The sequence below is a fragment of the Microtus oregoni genome, unplaced genomic scaffold (assembly GCF_018167655.1).
Source record: "Microtus oregoni isolate MIOR12 unplaced genomic scaffold, Mior012 000043F_ref0000047, whole genome shotgun sequence".
NCBI classification, from domain to species: domain Eukaryota; kingdom Metazoa; phylum Chordata; class Mammalia; order Rodentia; family Cricetidae; genus Microtus; species Microtus oregoni.
This window is the reverse complement of record NW_024543210.1, coordinates 9,330,091-9,351,640: the sequence shown is the minus strand read 5'-3', so window position 1 is coordinate 9,351,640 and position 21,550 is coordinate 9,330,091. Positions and strand designations below refer to the sequence as shown.

The following is a 21,550-nucleotide window of genomic DNA, read 5'->3' as shown; positions in this document are numbered from 1 at the left end:
GCTTGATCTTAAGAGTGTCGTTGTTGAGAAAGAGCCTCATCACGTCACTAGGGCCCTGCTCATGGACAGGGATAAGGTTCTTCTGATAGGCCTGAGTTGGTTCTGTAGAGGCAACTCGGTGGCCTCCCTGGGTTTCTTCCTGGCAATGTGATCCCTCCATTTTTATATATGTTTCTACTATTCTGATGCCACCTGCAAGAAGGACCTAAGACCTCCAGGACATAAGACCTCCTATGAGCTGAATAAATCTCTTTCCTTTATAAAATTACCTTGCCTTAGGAAGTCTGCTATACTCATAGAAAACAGTTTGACAGGACTGGGGGAAGGGCTCATGGCTAAGAGCCTTGACTGGTCTTCCAGAGGACCCAGGTTCAATTCCCAGAGCCCACAAACATCTGAAACTCCAGTTCCAAGGGATCTGACACCCTCTTCAGGCCTCTGTGAACATATGCATGTACAAGTACATTTCTGGTACACAAACATGCGTGTAGGCAAAGTATCCATGCACATAAAATAAAAGTAAATTAATCTTTAAAAAAAACCCACCCAATGTGAAACATGGCAAAGACTTCTGCATTTAAGGTAAGTCTTCTTACCTCAATTGATCTAGAAACTCCCTCACACACATGCTCAGAGCTCAGCTGTCCACACGAACATTACAGTCCCCTTTGGCAAGGTGATTGCATGCAGTATGCATGCTCAGGTTAGAACAGGGTTTGTCCTCTGTGGGTCCCTGCAACTGCACACAAAAAGAAAGAGCTACCCAAGTGGAGTGCCAAGGGAACAGAAAGCAACCTGTTGTGGAGCCTGGCTGAGTAAGGACTGCGCTATCTGGATTTCCATGAACTAAAGGGAATGCCTGGAAGAGGCCACAAGCCTACCCAGTTACCCTTTAGTGAGCGCTGATCTCTCTGCGGATGGGCCTGTCTCAGGTTCCATCCCTGAATGTGAACCATGCCTCTTGCAGGCCACCTGCATTCTTGTCTTCACTCTAATCATGATCCGATTATGTGGTAGATGATTGCTAATAAGGCTGAAGATCTGCTCCCCACCCCCACCCCAACACATACACCTGGTTTCTACTTTTGACATCAGAATTAATTTTGTTCTTGAGATCGCCCCTCCCCCCCCCCAAAAAAAACCTCTGGCCTTCCTGGTTGCTTCAAACAAATAACCTAGTCAGTACTTAGAAGTTGCTATTTGTTTGACTAGCTGTCTTTTCATTAGTGAATGCTGGCCTTGCCTCTGGGCTCCTCGCCCTGCCCAGGCAGGAGTGGGAGCTTTTACATTACTCAGTCCCCATCAAAGCACATGGCCAAAGATCAAAACTGTCTCTCTTGTCTTTGACCAAAACCCAACCAGCAAGTGTATGTATTTGTGTTTGTGTGTGTGTGCGTGCGAGTGAGAGAAAGAGAGAGAGAGAGAGAGAGAGAGAGAGAGAGAGAGAGAGGTGGTAGTGGTGTGTATTTCTCCCTAAAGTTTAAACAAAATTTCATGTGTTTATGTGTTTTACCTGCATGTATGTTCTGTGGACCATGTGTGTTCCTGATGCTGGAGGGAGCTAGAAGAGGGCGTCGGATTCCCTGGAACTAGAAGTGCAGACGGTTGTGAGTCACCATGTGCTGGGAATCAAACCTGGGTCCTTTGGAAGAGGTGTGGTGACCTGCGCAAGATAGAGCTGTCACCATTCCAGCATGGGTAGGGTAGGCTACGTTAGGTCCCACCCCAGCTGAGGAACTTTAGGCAATTTCTGGCTTTTCTTCAGGGAGGGAGCCATTGTTGAGTTGCTCAAATTCCAGTAACCAGCCCCACGCCCGTGCATGCTCCTGCAAGCAGCTCTAGCTAAACTCGATGGGGCATACAAGGGAAAGGATGGAAACAGGAAGGGATGTGTGGAGAAGAAAGGTTCCAGAGGGAGTAGAAAGGGGATAAGAGAGGGGAAGGGGGAGTGAATTTGATCAACATACATGGTACACATGCATGAAATTGTCAACTATGCAGTATGGAATTAACTCACAAGGAACAAGAAGTTGCCAGAGATCATGTCCACCCACACGGTCAAATTGGCATCTGACGATGATGCCCTGGGTCGGTGGGATCCCTCACAGGAGGGCATGGGGAAGGGAGAACCATACATTTAAAAGTCAGGGTTGCTGTGAACTGTTCTAGTATAAGACAGGAGCGGTGTCGCCCGTGGACGCTGTGGAAACAGGATTCGGGACTTCAAGGAAGATCATCCATCTTTCTCAGATCCTGTCCACGCCCCCCCCCCCCCCCAATCAGAGCTGTCAGGAAGGATGCAGTGCTGATCTTGTCATCAGATCCCCTAGCTGCAGGTTCTGCTTCCCAGGGACTAGAGCGCAGAGTGGATTTCCTTGAAATTTTGGCAATTTTTACCTTTTGCTCCATGATAAACAAGTGTTTGTTTCAACACAAAAACTGTGCTTTTAATGAGTCCTTGTAAGACAGATTGATGCTCTGGAATTGGTTGTGGACCACAAGCTAAGTTCTGTCAGCTCTACTGTCTGTCTGTCTGTCAAGAGCCCTTGTCTTTCTGCAAGGAATAGCCTAGGAGGGACATCTTAATCAGACTCTGCTGTGGTCTGTGCTGCGCGGCTACCTCAGTCCCAGTGAGACAGTATGAAGAGAGGTGACCAGGCAGGAGGATGAAGCCCTCAGAATGGAATTGTGACCCCTGTACAAGAGGACCAGGGTGGCTACTTTTTCTCTTACAGGGTGAGGTGTCACACAGAAGGTAGCCTCCGTGCGGAATGGGCTCTCTCCTGTCACCAAATCTGCTGGAGCCTGATTTGGGCCTCAGAACTATGAGCAACGGTTACCACTCCGTGGCATAGGAAGCACCCGGTCATAGGCACCGGCTTTCAAATCCTGACAGGACAGAGACTGGCTGCTTACATGGATGACTGCTGCTGGGGCTGAACAGTTTCAAAATAAAGCCGAGTGGGTGAGTGGACCACCTCTCCCCGGGGCACCGGGCACTGTTAAAATCTGCGAAAATTACTGCTAGTGTTAATGACGAGCTCTCTGGCTGCATGGCGTCAGCATCCCTTTTGATGTCCATTTTCCCGTACGTAAGCAGGCATGCTTAGGATGGAGCAACGTGATCTCCTAATTGGCAGCTGTCGAGCTGATCCTGGTTACCCTAGATGCCTCGAGCAATGGACAACCAGTCTAACAGCTAGCTGGACAACCCTTGCCTGTGCACTGACCTTCCTGAACACGCTACGGAGTCCTTCAGACAGCTGTACACAAACAGCAAGAAGCTGAGTGTCCTGACTTGCAACGGAGTTATTCCATCCAACCAGGGATGGTTGAAAACACAGTTCTTACCGATTTCTCTTCCCTCCACCCACACTCTGTGTAATGTCTTAGAACCATTTTTGTCTTGCCCGGAGGAGTTGCATCATTCTCTCTAGGACTTCTATAATGGTGATAGGAGGTAAGAGTCCCTGGTCCAAAAATCCTCTTCCTAATGCATGTGATTGGCATTCAGAGGCAGGGCTTCGAGTGGTTCTCAATGAGTGTGACGTCTTCTAAGAGCCAAGGCTGTGATGGTTCAAACAGCTCATCTTGCTATGCGTGCAGGCTGCTGGGGCTCGCTCTTGAGTATTCGGGGTGACGCCCCTTTTTTGCTCCCCTCACCCCACATCGCCTGTTGCAGCGCTTGGCCTAATAAAAGATCTCTTCTTCCTGCTTCCAGGACTGTAACCTGAGCTGGTAGCACACGGAAAGAATCTGCTGAGATGGTAGAGTGGTGGCCCTGGTGGGCACCAGCTGCCCGGCAGCTGAAGGAGCAGCAGGACAGAGGGAGTGGTGGGGTTCGGGGGCAGGAAAGCTGAACTAGAGAGAGATGACAAGAATGGGGGGAACTGGCACTGAAAAAGGGGTCAAGGGCTGTAAAAATCCAGAAAAGAGACTCAGCCGGTCTGGGTCACTAGATGAAACCCAGAGAGCTGTCAAGACGTCACACCCAAGGTTGGGCACTAAAACAAACAAGGCTGCTGCTGGGAGCCCAGGCTGCAGATACTCAAGGCCAGAGACGGCTGCAACACTAGAGGGCGCCACTGTCGGCTGCCTCGGCCTGTCTACTGTTGCCAACAAAGGTTCCAGGGACATAAAGGTTAATAGACCAACACTTGATCTTCTCCTTGCCTGCCCATGATGCCTGTATGTCAGGGCGTGGCCAAAGGACCCCAGCGAGCTAATTGGTGACAAAGGTGCCTGTGGACCTGGTACTAGATGGGCCCCACCCAGGCATCCTCAACACAGTTCAGGCAGAGGAGGCAGAGAGCAAATTCTTGTGCCTCTTGTTGTATGGGCACCAGGCTTATTCCTAGGCTCCATCCTCTTGGTCTAATCACCCCCCCCCCCCCCGCCGACACACACACACACAAAGTCCCCACCTCTTGATGCCATCATGCGAGGGCTTTTTTTGCTGGTAGGGTATAAATATTCACTCCACAACAGGGACCGAGGAACCGTCTTCCTGATCTGTCAGATTCGAGTTTTCTTCATGAGACCCTTGGCTATGAAGCCCCGACCTCCATCAGCATCCTGATACGACCCTGTGTGCCTACTGTCAGAACGCACCCCAGCCCGCGGTCATACGCAGCCAGAGGCTCTCCTCAGGTCTTCTCCTCCAATGCTGGGGCAGCTTGATGTTCTTCAGTCTTCTTCCAGAGAGCAGCCTCATCCTGCCTGCTTAGTCCCAGCAGTTGACACCTGCTGCCTTGTTGGAACTTGTGAGTTCTTCAGCTACGGGCACTTTCACGCCTCCTCTTTGCTCTGCCCAACTTCCACCAGCTTAGTATCTGTCTAGGTTTGGAGTACATGCACGGTGTCTCTTTAAGATCGCCCCCTCCTCTGGAATCATCGACACAACCTGCTCCAGGCCCTGCTTCTTCAGCTTACCTGTCTCCTTGCTTCCTTCCCCTTCCATCGATCTGTGCTTGGCCATGCCCATTCCCAGACTGCTACTGCAGCATCGACAATGATGTAGCATGACCAGGACAGGCTCACACGCACAGCCTGCTGGGAGCTTCCCTGTACAGGACAAACACGGACATCATCTCTGTCACCCATAACTGCAACAACTGTGTGACTCATGACACCTTACCATACGTCTTTCCACTGTAATCATTCTGTTTGCTCTATCTTAACTGCTAGAGTGGCAGAAGTCAATGATATGGATGTTTTCCTACCCAGGGCTCAGAGACTCAGTTAGGAAAAGTCGCCGATCACAGCACAGACTCATAACAACCCATCGCTGGGGTAAGTGCTGTGGAAACACAGTGTTCTTAGAGTTCAGCAGATGTGACTTGCATCGTGTGGGCTCAGCAGAGAGACAGTCTTTAATGAGACAAGGTCTACCCAGCTGCTCTGAAGCCCACAAGCTAACAATGTAGCATGGCACCACCACAAAAGGCGAGAGAGTCGTGAGCAATGAACTTGGGGATCGCAGACTGTGTCCTCACAGTTCTTCACTCTTCCAGCTGTGGAGCACCTCTGCAGAGTGGCTGCTGTGCCTTGCGACACTGCCATCTTCTCTCCTTCTTGAAGTAGTTTTCCTGGGGTCAAAATTTGGAGAATGCAGCTGGGCGGTGGCACAGAGACATAGAAAATGTTGTAGAAGGACTCTAAGTCGACAAGCCACAAGACACTGGGAGTATCTCTTTATTTCCTGTATGGTTTACAGTAGCCAAGTGATAGAATCAGCTCAGGTACCCGGCCACAGATGACACAGAATGGAGTTTTATTCATTACTGAAGAACTATGAAATGATGTCATTTGCTAAAAAATGGGTGCAACTGGAGATTAATATTTTAAGAGAAAAAACCCAGACTCAGTAAGACAAGTATACTAAATATATTTTCTGTCATTTGCGTGACCTAGGATTTTTGTACATATATAAAATCATATAAATATATATTGTGAATCACATATGCAATAAAAACAGAATGGAGACGAGAGAGAGAGAGAGAGAGAGAGAGAGAGAGAGAGAGAGAGAGGAGACTAGTGGGGGAATAAGGAAGAGGAGACTATAGAGAAAGGGTAGAAGGAGTGAATGCGGTCAATGCATTTGATGTGCTCCAAAACACTGTCTATATTAAATCAATACTGTGCACAGTGAATAGAGTCAACAACAACAACAACAACAACAAAACACCTAGAAGAAACAATCAAGAAATAAAAGAGAATTGAGCATGAAGTGGCGAGCACTGGGCATGTGACCTTCACTGCAAATGAGGTCTTTCACGTGCTAGCTTTCCCCCTGTCCTCTCCCTGTCACCATCAGAATACTGTGCCCTTGCTTTCTGAGGGTCACGAACCCCCCCTCTGTCAAAAGAGGCCCCTCCTGCTCTCCTTCCTCACTGTAGACTTGTCTTGTCTTAAGGCAGAGTCCAGATGTCATCCTCATAGGGGTCTGAGGGAGTTTGTCCCCGGGAAGGCCCTGAAGGACACGTCACTGTTCAGACCATCTCACTAGGAGGAAATCCCACTGCTGTGGAAGTCAGTTTTGGCAAGGCAGGAGCAGTGGACATGGCCAAACCTGGACTAAAGCAAGATGAGGACCTACTGCCTGTCTTAGGTGTTTGCTTTTCTGATTCACTACACTAATAATCCTCCTGTACAGACAGCAGAGACAATATCTGAAATGTCCCAACGTCATTATTCCTCAAAGACGGACAGGAGCAAACTCCCCAGCAGTGCCTTCGGCTGCCCACGGCGCTCCCTGGAGACTCCCTAGCCCTTTGGTGGTTTCAGGACCTCTGCCTCACCCCAGAGACCGTCACAGGAGCTACCTGCCCCTTCATGTTGAAAATAGCCTTATCCGGGAAGGGAAGTGTAATTTACTGCCAAGGGAACACAGATGTGTTTGTGATGCTCTCTGTGGTTCTGGGCATCTCTGGTGTTTGCTTCTCAGGGGAGGCAGTGGTGTCTCAGAAATGGCCTAGCTTCTGAACAGGACTTCTGTTCCCTTCTGTTGTTGACTTCATGTTCTGCCCCGAGGAGGGACCAGCCTGCCCTTCCGTCCCATGTGACTTCATTCTGAGGCTAAACACTAAAGAGTGTTGACCCAGGGGCCCCTCTCTATGCCTCTGTAAAAACGTAAGACAACTTACTAATTAGAGGAGTGAACAAGAAAAGTAAATGTTTTAGTATAAATATGGTCCAAATATTTCATGGTGAATTCTTACATAAAAAAACTTATTTGGCTTACCTAAATTTCAGCAAACTGTATCATATTTGGCAACTCTATCATTTTACAAGGAATCCTCTGTCCAACTAACCTAGGGGTGCACCAACTAGATGGCTAGATTCCAAGATGTGCCAATGACCTTCTATAACCGGCAGGGGGCAGTATGAGCCTTCGATGATGGGCAGGTAGGTATGGGATCAACATCTTCCCCTCCCAATACCTCGGTTTAGATCACTTGATTCTCAACCTGTGGGTCACAGCCCCTTTAGAGTCAAACAACCTTTTCAAAGGGATTGCCTAAGATATTTACATTATGATTCTCATCAGTAAAAAAATTGCAGTTATGAAGTAGCAACGAAAATCATTTAATGGTTGGGGGATCACCACAATATTAGGAGGGTCATGGGATCAGAAAGGTTGAGAATCACTGCTCTAGATAAAAGGGGACTCCTCTTATCTGAGGCCTCTAAATTACTTTAAGAAATACCTTTCCCCTCAAATATGAAGTGAACCGGCAATATTGCCCATTGATCTTATTAATCTTGCTGCAGACAAAACAGAAGGCAGGCACTTCCCAGCTCAGGCTGCTCAGGTATCATTCACCGCTCAGCAACCCAAGCCTTTTTCCAATATTCCCTCTGGCAGTCCAGGACTGAACTCAGGACTTTGGTTTAGGATGTTTGTCTAACAGTGCAGATCCTTAGGATAAAACGTCAGTGTTGTGCCTCTGGGTTTGTCACTGCTCTGCACACAAAAGCTGGGATGTGCAGCCAGCCTAGATGTCCCTCAGAGGATGGATGGATGGATGGAGGAGGGGTGGTACATAGCTCAGTGCCGTTCTATGCAGCTATAAAGAAAAGTGAAACCACGACATTTGCAGAAAATGCTTGAGACTGGAAATTCAAGGCTGTTGAAGAGAACTAGGTAGAATTGAAAGACAAATGCCATGTTTCCCTTACACACAGATCCTAGGTTTAAAATTATATATATGCACGTGCGCATGCATGTGCATGTGTGTGTGCGCGCATAGACACACACAGGAATAAAGCTCCCAAGTTCATCCCACTGAAGGAGATTTTGCCCTATATCCCACCCCCATCCTCTTTGTCCTTGGGCAACCCTTGCCTCTGACGCTGTTTTGCTGCCTTTTGAATTCTGCTGTTGGATTGATGACGAAGCTGGTCCATTCTCCTACCCTCTTTCTTCATGATTTGAAATCCCTTCCCTAGGTCTAGCTTCCCCTCCAGATGACACTGCAGGGGGACATCACTTGGTTCAAGCCCAGGTTTGAGGCTGTGAAGACAGAAGCTTGCTCTTTCTCTGCGCGGCCTAGGTGTTCCCTGACCCTAAGGTAACTCAGCAAATGTCTGCAATGGAAGAGGGGGGTTTGTAAAGGTCACAGAGGGAATGACTAGAAGCTGCCCTGGACATTACCCTCCTGCAAGCATGACTCACATGACTTCACAGCCAAACTCAGCTTTATTAGAACAGGGGTGTTGTGGAATAGTACTTTTAATGATGCAAGGATATGTTACATCTGTTTATGCTGCATTTGTTTAATGGTGTAAAGATACGTTGCTTAGCCTGCCTAAGACATCTGATTGGTTTAATAAAAAACTGGAGAGCCAATAGCTAGGCAGTAGAGGGATAGGCAGGATGAATAAGTAGGAGGAAATAAGCTAGGCTGGGAAAGAAGGGAGAAGAGAATGAGGCAGAAACTCTAGGGAGACACCTAGCCAGACGTCTGCCAGCCAGACATGGAGTAAGCAGTGGAGTAAGACATACAGAATGAAAGGAAGGTTAAAAAAAATAAAAAACCTGAGGCAAATGTAAATCGGAGAAACAGAGTAAGTTATAAGAGCCAGCAGGACAAGTATAAGCTAAGGTTGGGCATTCATAACTAATATTAAGTCTCCGTGTCTTTATTTGGGAGCTGGTTTGTGGCCCAAAGGAAGCCTGCTCCGAAGGATCCTGCAGTGCAGCCCGGTAGCCATACTGTGCCTCCCACCACAGTCACACAGCAGCTGGATTGACCACTTTCCCCAGGAAGAGCAGACTCTGAGTGTACACCTCCCAGAGAAGGAGCAGGAAGGGCCTGTTGAAATGGGCGTGGGCGTGTGGGGCCGACGTCATGTTCAGGGGCACCGGCTGGGAAAGAAGGCCAGAGGCAGCGGAGGCCTCAGTTCCCTTCTCATTCATGTCCACTGCAGCCTTGTGTGACACCTAGGAGAGAGACAGACTGAGTTAGCACTCATCCATGGTTTGAGGGCAGAGGTTAGAGCCTGCCTAAGAAACAGCCCCAGTTCTGTGTGTCACCCCCCTGCCTCTGTACTGACTCCCCTCCCTAGGCCCAGCACCCTGACATGAGGCAGCCTTGGCCCCGCTGAGGAGCTAAGTGCCTGCTGGCTCAAGTCCAGCACGCACACAGGGCACAGGCTCCTTTGAGCTTTGCCTACCCCCTCTAACCCCCCTCCCATCTTAAAGATGGCTTGTGGCCAATAGCGGGTTCTAAAGGAGAAGGATGGAACATGGCCCCACGCTGCCCTAAGCACAGAACATTTAAAGTCTCATTTTACACAACTCCCTAACAAGAAAGGACTCAGATTCCAGAAAAAGTTGGGGAAAGGGCCTTGATGAGTTCTTTTATCTCCAAAAAAGGGTCTGTGAAAGGCCCCTGAGTTATGCACGGCCACTGTGCAAAGTTCTTAGAAATCTTTCGTTTTCTTCTAGTCCACCACCTCACCCCACACAGGTACACACACACACACACACACACACACACACACGCATGCACACGCACGCACGCACGCACACACACGCACGCACACGTGCACACACGCACACACACACGCACGCACACACACATGCATACACACACGCACATGCACACACACACACACACGCACACACTGCCATGCATGTGCAGGCACACTTATACATGTATCGCATCCCTGCTGCCAGGGTCGTGCATTCAGTTCTCAGCTGGTCCCTCCTAAAGACAAGACAGAGTCCATTCCTCACAAGGTCCTAACAAAAATCCCGATGGTAGTGAACACCACTAACGTAAACCAAGCTGAGCTCTGGGAAGGGCCTTGGCCACTTTCCCTCCTGGGAAAGGCTACCCTTTCTGTTCGAGGGCTACAAATCCTTGCCCATTCCACCTGGCTTGTGGTGTCGTCCATCAGGAGAGGACCCAGCCCTTTCCCACTGCCTGCACAGGATCCCTGTTTTAATCAGTGGCTCTGAGTGGCTGTTGCACAGGCCTGTGGAGGATGGGAGAGTTAAGAGTCTCTGGGTGTTTCTCTTGTCCTCCTTTTCTCCTCCGAGAGAGGGATTGTCCTTTAACTCCTGTCCTGGAAGAAGTCAGAGGGAGCAGCTCTTTAACCAGCCAGCTGCTTCTAGGAGGCACTGCCCGCTAGAGATGGGTCGAGCAAAGAAGCTGTCATCTTTAGCAGAGCGTTTTGCGTGCCTACAAGTGTCCACCACAACTGTTGACATTCCCTCACAGAAGGAGGGGGTGGAGATGAGTCATCAGCCCACACCTGAGTGTCCAGGGGCTCCTGTCAGCCATTTGTACACAATTCTGTTCTATTTTCATGTGGGTCAGCATTCTGAAAAGAGTAAACGGTGAGGAAGACTGATGGAAGAAGGACTCCGTCTGTGCTGAGTGAAGAAAGCTGACTTGGGGTCACCTATTCTCCTGCCTGTAGCCCCTCACCCGTGCCCTATAAGTAAGCCTAATGAACTCAAAGGCTCCCCAAGATGAACTTGGATGGAACTGTACTTGGGTCTGTTGTGGGACCTAATGAAGAATGGATAGACATTGCTTACATCTCCTCTGGGAAGGAATTCTCACAATAAGTCTCTGTTATGATAATGCGTTGGGATGTAGGGGATGCTTGTTATGTAGCAATGCTAACTACTACACCTCCTGTTCATACTATATCACTTTCTACAGCTATGACAAAGACAGAGTTCCTGGTACCCAAAGAGAAAGTATTTGAAACAAAAAAAAATGCTGCCACTAACCTGGCATCATTCTGGCTCTGTGGATGACCAGATGATTACTGTTCAATGAGTTCCATTCTACTTAGAACCCTACATTACCACCCTGACTAGTGTGGATCTCAGGAAGGGAAGATGAAATGGAGTTGTCCATAAATAGAATCTGTAAAGACTGTGTGTTGAAAAGTCAGTCTAGGGAAGAGACTGGGGACTTTGGTTCCCAATACACTTCATGTGGGAAGAGAAACATCAACCTCCCCACGTCCACACTCCCTGCCTTACCCTGGAGACAGTTCTGTTGAGTTGCCCCATGATTCCTGATAGGTCAGTTTCCATGTCAAACATGTTGCTGAGACCAATGAGGGGCAGGATCTCTTCCAGGTTGTAGGATGCAGATATTGAGAACCTTGGCAGGTGCAAATCCAGCAGACTAGAGAGGAAATCAGAGAAAAGGCACCGTCCTGTTGTGTGTCGCAGCCTGGGCCCTGAGAAAGAACAGGGTCCCCCAGCTTGTGGGACAATCAGTCTTCCTATGATGTCATTTATGATGGTAGAGTATTCCACAACCTATGCCAACCCAAATCTCCCTCTACGTAGACCATGCAGACCTCACAGTGACTCATGGCTGGTTCTAAGAAGTTCCCTGGCAGAGGCTTCTGTCTTCGTCATCTTCCCTGGGTTTGCGGAGAGCTTTCTAGGTGCCAGACACTAGCCAGAGTTTACCAAGGCTCCACTGATTGAATCCACGTGACACCAGGCAGAGTAAATAAAATACCATTTATATCCACCTCTATATCCGACTCATCTGCAGGTGCTTCTGACTCAGTTCCCCAACTGTACGCTAACTCCATTTACTGACACTGCCCCAATGCAAGCCGCCATCATCTTCCTCTACCTGACTGAGCTTTCCTGAAAAATGGCATGGGGATGCCCACCCTCAGGGCTGCTGCAAGCATCTAGAGCAGTGGTTCTCAACCTGTGGGTCCTGTTTGCAAACCTCTAGTTCCAAAAATTGTTTACATTATGATTCATAACAGTAGCAAAATTACAGTTATGGAGTAGCAACAAAAAATAATTTTACGGTTGGGGGGTCAGAAGGATCCCAAGGAGGGATAATAAAGTCAGCCCAGAGAGCACTCAGATCTTAGTAACAACCTAATAACTCAATTACTGTCTCCATTCGTCTCCACCCCCACTGCCATGCAGCAGGTACCGTGTTCTTGCTTGAACACTCAAGGAAGTCTGGGACCCAAAGACACGGGGAAATCAATGTGAAGTCGAGGGTGAGATGGGGAGGCAAACCAGCAGATAGATCTTGGGGCTGTATTGATCAAACTTGCCCCAGCTCTTGAGCAAGGGTAGACAACACGTTGGGGCACTCACCTGGGCAGGAACCTCTGGCTCCACCTTCTCAGCCTCTCTGGTTGGAGGGCAGCCTCTACCTGCTGCATCTTCCCAGGGTCAGGGAGGACCAGCAGCAGCAGGGCAGTGCCACTGTACTCGATCTGAAGGACAGTGCACGATGCCTCCTGGTCATACAGGAACCTGTGCATTTCCTTCTGCCGCATCATTGGGATGCGGAGTGCCGTCCTCTGGTCCCGGGAGAAGCTCTCTTGCTTCCGGGTCTGGTAGCGATCAAAGGGATGCTTCCATTTGGCTGAGGGTACAAATGAACACGTGGGCAAGGGAGTCATTCAGTGAGACCTCCCTCCGCAAGGTCATGCAGGGTGGTGATGTCCTCTGGAATGGGTCAGAAGTAGCAGGACCCAAAGCCAGGGTGAACTTGTGTCCTTAGGGTCCGAACTCAGTGACCCATGGTTACACTGCACTGAGAGAATTTGCCTACAAAGCAGACATGGGGTGGCCCTGCCTTCCTTGTACAAAGCCTGATTTCTCTCCTTTAAGAAAGATGTGTTTTCATTGGAGCACTGGACTGAAATCTCAAGGTCCAAATCAGGAGCAGAAGGAGAGAGAGCACGAGCAAGGAACTCAGGACCACCAGGGGTGCACCCACACACTGAGACAATGGGGATGTTCTATTGGGAACTCACCAAGGCCAGCTGGCCTGGGTCTGAAAAAGCATGGGATAAAACCGGACTTGCTGAACATAGTGGACAATGAGGACTACTGAGAACTCAAGAACAATGGCAATGGGTTTTTGATCCTACTGCACGTACTGGCTTTGTGGGAGCCTAGGAAATTGGGATGCTCACCTAACTAGACCTGGATGGAGGTGGGTGGCCCTTGGACTTCCCACAGGTCAGGGAACCCTGATTGCTCTTCGGGCTGATGAGGGAGGGGGACTTGATTGGGGGAGGGGGAGAGAAATGGGAGGCGGTGGTGGGGAGGAGGCAGAAATCTTTAATAAATAAATAAATTTAAAAAAACCAGAAGAACATACTGACAAAAAAAAAGAAAGATGTGTTTTTATTTTATGTGTATGAGTATTTAGTACCTGTATGTCTAGTCACTATGTATGTGCAGTGCCCATGGAGGCACAAAGTGGGCATCAGATCCCCCTGAACATGGCATTACAGCCATGAGCTGGTGCCAGGAATTGAATCCAGGTCCTTTAGGAGAGCAGCCAGTAGTCCTAACCATTGAGTCATCTCTCCAGCCCCTGAAGAACTACCTCTTAAGACTTAAGTCATCAGAAATGAGTAAGAAGAGTGTGTTTTTAGTAATGTGGTAGGCATGGGTTGATTAACACACCCTGATCTCCAGGGCCCTGAGGGATGTGACTGGGACTGGCAGCCTGATTCTGACAGCACGGCTCAGGTTATGTGGGAATGCGAAAGCAAGCGTTTGACCAGATGGCTCAGCATCTGCGAAGAGCTTCAAGCTGGGGATGGGGGCCCACACCTGTAATATTAGCCCTCAGGAAGCTGAGGCAAGAGGATCATGTACCCATGGAGCCGTCTCCTTGGCCCTCCATTTATTCGTTCATTCATTGATTCTTTTTTTTTATTTATTCATTTGAGATAAGGTCTCGCTATATAATCCAGGCTCATATCCAGCTCTTTCCCCAGCCTCCCGAATGCTGGGCTTGCAGGAACGTGCCGCCATACTAAAACAGATGCCCCCTTTCTGGGATGTATGCCTTAATGCAGGCCAGGGTCTCTGTTGAGAGTTATATGGCCCATGCTTACCCTGTTCCTCTGAGCTGTGCTTTCTCTTTCCTGAGTTCCAATCCACAGGGGACATGATCTACACAAGGGTAGGGGAACTATCATATCCATGAAAGGCAGGAGCCTGGCCAGCCCCGCAAACAGACCACTTACTTGAACAGAGAGAGCAGAGAGAGCAATAGTTCTGTTAGAGAAGTCTCACCTTTGAAGAAGATGTAGTTCAAGAGAACCATGACGGTGTCAGGGCCAAACTCCGGGAGAGAGTCCACCACCTGCCCATAGGTCTGCTTCCTCACCAGGTCGTTGATCTGCTGCCCTGTGGCAGCTGCATCCGTGAAGTTGGCAGAAAAAGCCAGTGCTCCATACAGCTCCTTGGCGCTGTCCAGAAAGCGCTGCTGAGGCTTCAGGTGCCTGTCTAAGAACAGGGAATGCCCCACTTTCAGTTCCAGTTTGGGGCTGGGCAGGTCAAGTGTGTGCAGGAGGCTCTGGAAGCCCCGGTGGACGTCAGCTGCTGGGGTCTCCGTGAGGTTGAAGCCCAGGCTCTCCAGAATCTGAATTTGGGTGTCAGCAGGTGCCCCAAGAGAGAGAAGAGCCAGGATGCTAGAGAGGCTCACGGGGGAGAAGAGGATGTTTTCGGGGACGTCCTCTGCTAGCTGTTTGTAGAGACGCAAAGCAAAATTAGTGATGGTGGGTGTGACCTTGCCATAGGTGGGTGCTGGCTCCAGGAGCTGGTGGCTGGCTGGTTGAGGCACCCCCAGACTCTTCTCTCCGTGGGGAGAAAATGGCTGACAATGAACAGGGAGCAGGACCTCGGTTACCAGCAGCCACAGCCACACTGGCCCCATCATCTGAAAAGAAGATGGGGACACATTAGTTTTCTTGATAGATGAGAGCATCATCCCCAGAGTTTACAGTGATGCTACCACCCATGACTTATCGATCCCTCACTGTGCTGCAGAGAAGAGGGGAAAGGGGGACAACTGGGACTCTAGCTGGAAAATAGATCCTGCAATCCAGCCTTCCTCCCATCTTCCTCCCTTCCTCCTTTCCCTCCTTTCCTCCTTCATTCACTCCCTCCCTCTTCTTCCTCCTTTTGATTCTCTTCTCATCTTTCTATCTTTATCCTTTTCTTCCCCTCCCTCCCTCCCTCCCTGCCTCCCTCCCTCCCTCTCTCCTTCCTTCTTTCCTCCCTCCCTCCTTCCTTCCTTCCTTCTTTTCTCTCTCCTCCCCTTCCATTTTATTTTTATTTTTCTTTATTCTTCTGGACCTAGTTGTAGTTGTTGTTTTTTAATCATACAGAGTGTCCAAGGCTCCATTGGCTGTACAGGTGTGCTAGGCACTGAGTATATCATGGAGAAAAGATACTAACACTATCCCAGGATCCCCAGAATTTAGGACAGTGATTCTCAACCTACCCAATGCTGCAACCCTTTAATACAGTTCCTATGGTGTGATGACCACAAACCATAAAATTATTTTGTTGCTATTTCATAACTGTAAATTTTGCAACTGTTATTATTGATCATATAAATATCGTGACTCACAGGTTGAGAACCACTGATTTAGGGCATATTTGAGGCAATATCCAGTGTTGGCCTAGGCGGGTGCTTATGTAACCCTCTTTAGAAACTAGGGGATGCTGTGGAGAAAATGTTCTGTATGAACACAAGTGATGCTAGGCCCCTTGAGTGTGGCTATGGGATAGTGCAGTCAGTTGCAAGGAAGAAGGTGCAGTACAACATCTCCTTTAGGTCCCAAGGAGAAAGGCCATCTACCTTTGATACCTTACATTAGCTTGGATCAACAATCAAGTTTACAGAGATGAGGGCAGCCTCTGAGGGAGGATAAAGTAACAGGACCCATGGCTCCCAGGAGAAGAGCTGAAAGAGAGATGGGCTCTGTCTCTACATCTCCACACCCCTGCTGCCTAGAAACTATCCACACTGTGTGCAGGGATGGAAGCACCTGCATACATGAGTGTAGGGGAATCATCTATGCTGTGTGCAGCCACAGAAACACCTGTGTGCATGGATGCAGGGGTACCATCTACACTGTGTGCAGCCACAGAAACACCTGTGTGCATGGATGCAGGGGTGTCATCGACACTGTGTGCAGCCAGAGAAACACCCATGTGCATGGATGCAGGGGTGTCATCCACACTGTGTGCAGCCACAGAAATACCTGTGTGCATGGATGCAGGGGTACCATCTACACTGTGTGCAGCCACAGAAACACCTGTGTGCATGGATGCAAGGGTACCATCCACACTGTGTGCAGCCACAGAAACACCTGTGTGCATGGATGCAGGGGTGTCATCTACACTGTGTGCAGCCACAGAAACACCTGTGTGCATGGATGCAGGGGTACCATCTACACTGTGTGCAGCCACAGAAACACCTGTGTGCATGGATGCAGGGGTGTCATCTATACTGTGTGCAGCCACAGAAACACCCATGTGCATGGATGCAGGGGTACCATCCACACTGTGTGCAGCCACAGAAACACCTATGTGCATGGATGCAGGGGTGTCATCTACACTGTGTGCAGCCACAGAAACACCTGTGTGCATGGATGCAGGGGTGTCATCGACACTGTGTGCAGCCAGAGAAACACCCATGTGCATGGATGCAGGGGTGTCATCCACACTGTGTGCAGCCACAGAAATACCTGTGTGCATGGATGCAGGGGTACCATCTACACTGTGTGCAGCCACAGAAACACCCGTGTGCATGGATGCAGGGGTGTCATCTACACTGTCTGCAGCCACAGAAACACCTGTGTGCATGGATGCAGGGGTGTCATCTACACTGTGTGCAGCCACAGAAACACCTGTGTGCATAGATGCAGGGGTACCATCTACACTGTGTGCAGCCACAGAAACACCTGTGTGCATGGATGCAGGGGTACCATCCACGCTGTGTGCAGCCACAGAAACACCCATGTGCATGGATGCAAGGGTACCATCTACACTGTGTGCAGCCACAGAAACACCCGTGTGCATGGATGCAGGGGTACCATCTACACTGTGTGCAGCCACAGAAACACCTGTGTGCATGGATGCAGGGGTGTCATCTACACTGTGTGCAGTCACAGAAACACCTGTGTGCATGGATGCAGGGTACCATCTACACTGTGTGCAGCCACAGAAACACCTGTGTGCATGGATGCAGGGGTGTCATCTACACTGTGTGCAGCCACAGAAACACCTGTGTGCATGGATGCAGGGTACCATCTACACTGTGTGCAGCCACAGAAACACCTGTGTGCATGGATGCAAGGGTACCATCTACACTGTGTGCAGCCACAGAAACACCTGTGTGCATGGATGCAGGGGTGTCATCTACACTGTGTGCATGGATGCAGGGTACCATCTACACTGTGTGCAGCCACAGAAACACCTGTGTGCATGGATGCAGGGGTGTCATCTACACTGTGTGCAGCCACAGAAACACCTGTGTGCATGGATGCAGGGGTGTCATCTACACTGTGTGCAGCCACAGAAACACCTGTGTGCATGGATGCAGGGGTACTATCTATACTGTGTGCAGTGATGGAAGCATCCATGTACATGCATGCAGCAGTAGCATCTACACAGAAACACCTGTGTGCTTTGATGCAGGGGTACCATCCACACTGTGTGCAGCCACAGAAACACCTGTGTGCATGGATGCAGGGGCACTTATGTGGGATGTCCTTCTGTATATGTGTTAATTTTATTATCCAATTAATAAGGCTGTTTTGGCCAATGGCTTAGCAGAGCAAAGCCTGGTGGAAAATCCAAACAGAGATATTTAGAGAGAGTGGGATAAGAAGCCTGAGCTAAAAGGCCAAACAGTGTTGCAATTAATATAGTTTCTGTGTGATTATTAGGATCTGGGTAGCAGGGAATGAACGAGCAGTCTCTACCTACAGGGTACCATCTACACTATCCGCAGCCACAGAAACGTCTTTTGTGCATGGATGCAGGATTTTTGGAAAGATCTGTTACAGATTGAGTTGTGCCTGCCCCAAATTAATATGCCAAGTTCCAACTCCTAAGACCTCATAATGCTGCTTTACTTTGAAATTGTCTTCTGCTCTAGTTTAAGTTATGAGACGCCCCAGAAGGCCTTTGGTCACCTCCACAGGGTTCAAAGAGATACAGGAGCTGGAAGACCCTTGGCTTAAGTGCAGGGGAGGATCCTGCTGTGTAGACAGAGCTAGGCTCACCTCACTTTGCATCCACTTCTGGACCCTGATATCCTCCTGGGTGCCCCCCAAACAAGCCCTTCCACTTTTTGATTCCACATCCAGTAGCTACAAGCTGATCCTTGACTCTGGTTGGTCCTGAAAGCATCTACATTGTGACCAACACCTTCTATAGGTTTTGCCCATGTGGTGGCCTTTAGCTCTCAGTATTAACTGTTGGAGTGACGAGGGAGAGATTGCAGATGGATGGAGCACTGCCCTTGGCACTCAGAATGCCCACCAAATTACAAGAGCCACCTGCTCTCAGTAGGTGAGGACAATGCAGAAACACATTTGGTAGCTAGAGTATGGTGGCCAGATCCGAAAGTCGGCTCCTCCCACCAGCACCAGCTCCATGGAAGCATATTAAGGGATGTTTTGTGTGTTGGGATTTTCCTTAGATAGAAAAACCAGAAGATATAAAACAATTAGGTAATTGGTCTGCCCCTGGTAAAGGAAGGGCGGAAACTGTGAGGGAGCCAATTGTGGCCATTGAACTCAGCACCCTTCCCTACCTAGCTGCACCCCAAGGTGCACGTGTTTCCCAAGGAAGACTGATGTAGCCAGCGCTGCCATAGCCTGGGCTTGCTCTAGGGCTCTGCAGTTACTCACTGTGGGACACTGTCTCCGCAGTTCTATGCAGAATTCAAATGGCAATGCCATCCCCTTTCATGATTTATGACGTCGACATGAAAAGTGCCAGCACCTGAGAAAGACACTGCAGGAGGTTGTCTCCCACTTCTACCCAGGCTGGGGGCAATGGAAATCCAGTTAACTTAGCTCCATTCCCTGGCAGATCCTCGGAGAAAACTCAGAACCCTGTTCCTGAATTATAAACCTGGTTTCGAAATGTTTGTTGAAGCGCTGGGTACATTGGGCACATTGCATCACAGGTCTGCAGACAGAGGTATTTACATATGTGTGGGAGGGTGCGAGTGGGCGTGGCATCCCAGGTCTTATCACTGGCCAGAAGATGTTTCCCAGCTGAGACGCAAACACCTGAAAGCTGTTGGAATGCCGGGAACCCTCAAATACTGTGGCAATTCCTCTCTCTTGTTTAAATTAATGCCCCTGAGACCCTCCAGTCACAGAGACTCTTAACTCAGTTGTGCATATGGGGAAACTGAGGCTTCCACTTGGCAAGGCTCTATTCCAGACCTAGACTTCTGGGCATGGACCTGTGGCCATAACTGAGTTCTTAGGGAAGTTGCCATTTTGCTTTGAGTTCGGTTGCCTGATTGGCTTGCTAGCAGTACTGGGAGTCCATATGTCACGACTCCCAGTGGCCGACTTTTCCAGAGAAGGTAACAGAAGACCAGAAGCTCTAGCTGCAAAATTCAGAGGCAGCACTCATCAGGGCCATCTAGGGAACTCACTGCCCATTTCTGCCGCCAAGGCCAAAAAATGATAGGTAGATAGATAGACAGACAGACATACAGACAGACAGACAGAGGCCTACCCTCATTTGGGGTACAGTGTATACTCACAGAGAAGTTACCGAGGTGGGCGCAGCTCCACAGCCCCACACGGCCTTCTGCCCATAGGGCAATAGTGTTTGAAGACCACAGTCACCTGGTTAATATTTGTCAGGTCAATTCCTGGAACTGACAGGAAGGCAGATGGGGCAAATGGGAAAGGATCTGTTTTCAATGTGTGTGTCCCGGCTGCCAGTCCCACCAACAGGCGGCTTGTGGTTCAGGGTCGCCTTCTGTCTGAGGGTGCTGCGGCACTGGTGGTGGTGGCGATGGGGGCACGGGAGGTGGGAGGTGCTGGCCTGTGGACTGGGGCTTTGCAGGATCCAGAACCCTGGTGGTGAGACTGTGAGGGACGTGTGGTCATCCCTACTCCACAGACGGAAGCATGAGGCCCAGCGCCTTGCTCAGAAGTCACTCCGAGCCTTTCTCACCACGCCAAAGCCTCCTCTTGTTTCACAGACACTCTAAATAAGTATAATCCATCTAGATCTCGGACGGTGCTGGAGAGAAGTTTAGTAAGTGTTGAAGAACCCATGAAGTGAGGGCTGGAGCTGTGGCGCAGTGGTTTAGAATGGATGCTGCTCTTGCAGACGGCCTGAGTTCGGTTCCCAGCACCCACTTCGAGTGACTCCCAACTGCCTGTAACTCCAGCTTCAGGGATCTGACATCCTTTTCTGGACTCTCTGAGAGCCTGTACTCATGCAAACACACACACACACACACACACACACACACACACACACACAGAGAGAGAGAGAGAGAGAGAGAGAGAGAGAGAGAGAGAGAGAGATAAAAAATAAACATTTTAAATAAGAAAGACCTGTGAAGTGGGATGCTGGTATTTTTTTTTTTCTTGTTTAAGAGATGGTGTCTCCCTGATGGAGCAGAGGTGACTTTTGTGTTCTTGTAGGTGTGGGGGCGGGCTGGAGTGGGGTGGGGGTGTGCCGTGTGCAATATTCATGCGGAGGGAAGAGGTCAGTCCCAGAAGATGTCATTGCTCAGAAGACATCCTCCTTGTTTTGTGGGATACGGTCTCACACACTGGGCCCTGGGGGTCACTGATGGGACTATGTCGGCTCCCCAGGGAGCCCCAGGGATCCACCTGTCTCCACCTCCTCAGTGAGATTACAGGCACAAATCACTGCACCCAGCATTCTAACCCATGTTCTCATACCTACTGACCAGCCCTTTACCAACTCAGCCTCCTCCTCCTCAAGCAACTTCCTTACAGACCATCTATGTTGATCTCAATAAAACAAACAAAATTTTAAAATTAAAAAGTAGAATCTGCTAATCCTACAAGTAAATCTCATCTGCAAGGGGCATTTTTAAAGTGTAAAGTGTCCCGAGAGATGGCCCTGACTCTCCAGTGTGTGTGTGTGGGGGGGGGGGGTGTCTGTGTTGTCTGTCACACACTCTCCCTGGTCCACGTGATGTAGTTGCTCCCTGGAGCATCATTTGGAGACAGCTCATAATGTCTGTCCCCCTCCTCG

The 21,550-nt window shown here is 49.5% G+C and overlaps 1 protein-coding gene across 1 annotated transcript; it reads right to left on the bottom strand.

Annotated features, from left to right (window-relative positions):
* Positions 1–8,682: 8,682 nt before the first annotated feature.
* On the bottom strand, positions 8,683–20,121 carry Serpina11 (serpin family A member 11). Its single transcript, XM_041633378.1, has 5 exons — positions 20,070–20,121; positions 14,558–15,203; positions 12,611–12,884; positions 11,510–11,657; positions 8,683–9,445 (listed from the first exon to the last, which is right to left on the bottom strand). Exons 2-5 carry the CDS (start codon positions 15,201–15,203, stop codon positions 9,236–9,238), a joined length of 1,278 nt encoding a protein of 425 aa, XP_041489312.1. The 5' UTR covers positions 20,070–20,121; the 3' UTR covers positions 8,683–9,235.
* Between the last annotated feature and the right edge of the window lie 1,429 nt (positions 20,122–21,550).